This window comes from Sinocyclocheilus anshuiensis, unplaced genomic scaffold, assembly GCF_001515605.1.
Source record: "Sinocyclocheilus anshuiensis isolate Anshui unplaced genomic scaffold, SAMN03320099.WGS_v1.1 scaffold466, whole genome shotgun sequence".
Classification (NCBI taxonomy): domain Eukaryota; kingdom Metazoa; phylum Chordata; class Actinopteri; order Cypriniformes; family Cyprinidae; genus Sinocyclocheilus; species Sinocyclocheilus anshuiensis.
Window position 1 is genome coordinate 1,201,734 of NW_015544159.1, and position 4,819 is coordinate 1,206,552.

Here is a 4,819-nt window from a genome sequence, read left to right on the forward strand (position 1 = left end):
TCTGACCCTCCCATAGACAGCAAGGTAACTACCACGTTCAAGGTCCAGAAAAGTACCAAGATGATCGACAAAGTAGTCCGTGTGACATCAGTGGTTCAACTGTAAAGCCACATGCTCATGCGTCATGATACTGTTGTGAATGCGCATCCAAAGTGACGCAGTAGAGACGAAAATGCGGAATAAAGTCGTTATTTTTGTTTTCTTTGCGCAAAAAAAGTATTCTCGTAGCTTCGTAACTTTACAGTTGAACCACTGATGTCACACAGACTACTAGGGTGAGTAATTAATGACAGAATTTTAATTTTTGGGTGAACTAACCCTTTAATTTGGTGTTACTTGCTGTTTCTTCATAATTATTTGTGAAATTTACTAGCAATTTCTGAAAATGAGTGAAAACTGTTTCTACACCAATTTTTTCAACTCATCTAAATGTGCCTTCTGTTTAACAGAGGTTTTCTCTCCTCAGAGCAATACGCTGTGAGCGAGTTCTTAAAAGCATCTAAAGATGGACAGGATATCGATGGAGAGGTACTCACCTATCTAGAGCTTGCTCAGGTAAATCGATCTTTTGTTATTAAAATGGATAATTGACAGTGGATAAAAGTGTCAGCTAAATGTATAAATGTAAATATTAGTGATTATATTGTAATGTAAATGTTAGTGCTAATTAATCACATAGGTTTGATGTGGTGAGTGGCGATTAATCGACCCTAATGATAAAACATTTGATCGTACATATCTCTACACTCTAAATAACAAATACAATACAATACAAATGCATGTTATAATCTTCATTCAAATGACCTGTTATATCTTAATGTTCCTCGGGTCCTAGCAAAGCTCATTATAATGCTTCTTTTGCTTGGAATAATCTACAAAATAATTTAATGCTGCTCATACTCCCATCATTTTAACAGATTCTGCTTTATTCTTCTGATAAATTGTTGTTGTGATTCATGATTATGTTGTATTGTGTTTGATGTTGTAAATTTTGTATATTTTTGTTATTTGTTGCTGCCCTCTTGGCCAGGTCATGCTTGTAAAGGATATTTTTAATCGCAATGAGTTTTTAACCTGGTTAGATTTTAGGTTAAAGAAATTGAATGAATTTGAATCAGTATAAATGAAATATATCCTAATAATATTTGTTTATTGGCATCTTTTTTGCTGAGTATGGCACGGGGGGCATGTACTGTAATTAGTATTATATGTTCATGCTAAAAAACATTAGTGTAGCCTCATGAAGTAAAAATAGATATTGAAATAGTTGCGATAATTATTTTTAAAGCGTTCATCATTCCATATTAAACAGATAAATAATCTCAAGAAAATGTTTTGTCTGTGTGTGTGTGTATTTTTCCTAGCCCTAGTAAATATATGTAAATATATATATATATATATATATATATATATATATATATATATTACACATACAATTAAAGAAATGACTGGCAACATTAGTTGCAAATAGAGTACTGTAAACAAACAGAACCAGGTTTAATGATTTAAACTGTAATTTAACAGCATTCAAAACACAGGATGTTTCCTGTAAACATCCAGTGTCTCTACAATAAAATCAACCATGATTTTACAGATGAATAATACAGCAGATATTAAACAGTAATATCTGTAAATATCTGGCATTCTGTATGACTATAATTACAATATGCAATTTATCTGATGCTTTCATACAAAGCTACTTACAATAAACCTATTGCAGTTTTGTTTGAAGTGTTACAAGTCACAATATGTTGGTGCCATTTCATCTTCCTTTGAGCCTACTGTACAGTAACCTTCAAAGTTTTGACAGTAGCTGTGAGAATTCATAGTAAAATACAATATATCGTTTCAGAATACAAGATGACAGCCTTTGTTTACTGTGATCATATTCCAGTATTTAGACTAAATACATACAAACGTTAACGTCTTGTTTTTTATTCTCTTGTTTTGATGACAGTTCCATAATGCTAATCAACTTGCTGCCTGGTGTTTACACCACATCTGCACCCATTACAACAGGATATGTGCCAATTACCGCAAAGAGATCAAGTCAAAATCAGCAGGTAAATGCATTTCCTGAACAGTTATGAGACAGACGCAAACCGTCACCATTGGAACTGCACGATTTAAAGCACCTGTAGTAACAATTTACTTTGCTTCATTACATAGAAGTAGCTATGATGAGTACATATGAGTCTTTAAGAGTGTCCTTTTAAAGAGATAGTTCACCCAAAAATGTAATCCACAAAATAAATTAATAAATAAAAAAGAAATACAAGTTAATAAAATTACATCAAATTTAATTTTATATATATATATATAGATATATTTAAACACTACTGTATATTGCGATTAAAATATAATAATAACATTAAATAGACATATTTAAAAAAGAAAAAAAACTTTACTGTAAGGTTCCATTTGTTATCATTGGTTAACTACATTAGTTAACATGAACTAACAATGAAAAATACATAAACATATATACATTAATAAAGCATTTATTAATCCTAGTAAATATTACTTTCAACATTTACTAATACTAAAAGCAAAAGTTGTATAATTAATTAAATAATTATTAAAAGTTGTATAAATAATGTTAATATTACGTAATGGAAATATGAACATGAATTAACATTTTTAATATTACTTAATGGTAATATAAACATGAATTAACATTAAACAGTTGTATTTTTATTAACTAACATTTAAAAAGCTTTATAAATACTGTAACAAATGTACTGCTTATTGTTAGTTAATGCATTAACACCCGTTAAAATTAAACCTTATTGTAACCAAATGGGTTATGGGTTACCAAAAAAAAAAAAAAAAAAAAAAACCTTAACCCTTATTAAAGTGGAAGCAGAAAAGGATAATTTTTTGCAAAATTCTCACACTGCTCTTTTATTAACATTTTGAATTAGATTTTATTTTTAGATTCTGCTTTCAATTTAATTTTTGTTCATTTTGTTTTGTTTTGTCATTTGTATTAGTTCCCCTTCTAGGGAACTCAACGCTGCGCCCCCTAGGGGGCACGTTGGGGAATGCAGCCTGCATGACCGGTGTCTGAAGCACGTGTGAAACAATGCCAATCTATTGGCCCACCTGGCCCATGACGTCATAGGCGGGATGCCCGGAAGTATAAAAGGGCACCTGCTGAATACATCATCCTCTTTGCTGTCTTTAGGAGCCGTCTGTTTGAAGTGCGTGTGAGAGACCAAGGCAGGTGAGCGGTGTGGAAAGTGTGTGCCTCCGTTCCAGAGGTTTCTGGCACTTGAGGACGCGCACAATCTATCTGTCATCTGTTTTTGGTCAGGAGCTTGCGCGTTTAGTGCTCGAGGGCTCTGAACGTGCTCATTGTGAGAGCACACGCATTCAGAGTTACGCGCTCATTGTGATGAGTCACGATGTCTAGGCTCCGCTCGCATTTGTTCCTATTCCCGAGGGATACGGAACAGAGCGTTTGTGTCTAAAAAAAAAAAAAAGAATAAACTTTAACCCTTATTAAAGTGGAAGCAGAAAAGGATAATTTTTTGCAAAATTCTCACACTGCTCTTTTATTAACATTTTGAATTAGATTTTATTTTTAGATTCTGCTTTCAATTTAATTTTTGTTCATTTTGTTTTGTTTTGTCATTTGTATTAGTTCCCCTTCTAGGGAACTCAACGCTGCGCCCCCTAGGGGGCACGTTGGGGAATGCAGCCTGCATGACCGGTGTCTGAAGCACGTGTGAAACAATGCCAATCTATTGGCCCACCTGGCCCATGACGTCATAGGCGGGATGCCCGGAAGTATAAAAGGGCACCTGCTGAATACATCATCCTCTTTGCTGTCTTTAGGAGCCGTCTGTTTGAAGTGCGTGTGAGAGACCAAGGCAGGTGAGCGGTGTGGAAAGTGTGTGCCTCCGTTCCAGAGGTTTCTGGCACTTGAGGACGCGCACAATCTATCTGTCATCTGTTTTTGGTCAGGAGCTTGCGCGTTTAGTGCTCGAGGGCTCTGAACGTGCTCATTGTGAGAGCACACGCATTCAGAGTTACGCGCTCATTGTGATGAGTCACGATGTCTAGGCTCCGCTCGCATTTGTTCCTATTCCCGAGGGATACGGAACAGAGCGTTTGTGTCTCGCGGCCCAGTTCCGCCATTGCCACGGCACAGTTATCTCAACTCGCGGTCATTGCTTTGATCTGCGGCATCCGCACACCCTCTCTTTACGGTTGTCAGATGCCACGGATATTGTTGGGTTGTTATGACGATGAAGTGTGAGCACAGTCATTTCAGCCCTGATCCTGCGAGATCGTGGGCGAAGCTATATTCAGCTCAGCCGTGCCTCTCTAATATGCATGTTAATGTGTGTGGAGAGCCTCGCTGGGTGTGAATATATTTAAATATCCTGTGGAGAGAGGCTTGCGAGTTTTCTCTCCCAGGGGTTTCAGCACCTAGAGGGGTTATGGGGAATATCTTTTTGCTCTGGAATATGGCGGTCTGAGAACAGCTATATTCTAGCCTAGATTTTAATAACTAGGTTGGGTTCCCCTTGGCACAAGTTCTCGAGTAAGTGCTGAAGTCTTTGTTTAGGAATCTGCTATTCGAGGATAGCTGTGTTCCAGCGCGGAGACCGATTCCCTTTTAGGGTTTTTAGATTGGGGTCTCTGTGAGCCCCTTGCCTGGACTGTGCTGTCTCCCCTTCGGGGTTTTAAATAGATGGTCCACTTCCGTGGCCTGGGCAATCTTCAGCCTTATCTGAGAGAACTGCTATTCGAGGATAGCTGTGTCCAGCCCTCTTTTGCTATGGCTACTGCTTACATCAGGCTTGATCTC

The 4,819-nt window shown here is 36.9% G+C and overlaps 1 protein-coding gene across 2 annotated transcripts in view; it reads left to right on the forward strand.

Annotated features, from left to right (window-relative positions):
- LOC107695540 (rho-related BTB domain-containing protein 1-like) overlaps positions 1–4,819 on the forward strand; it is a 22,002-nt gene that overhangs the window by 13,219 nt on the left and 3,964 nt on the right. For both annotated transcript variants that reach the window (XM_016495512.1, XM_016495513.1), the window contains 2 exons: positions 467–555; positions 1,958–2,063. In XM_016495512.1, coding sequence (XP_016350998.1) covers positions 467–555; positions 1,958–2,063 — 195 coding nt within the window. The remainder of the gene's footprint in view (positions 1–466; positions 556–1,957; positions 2,064–4,819) is intronic.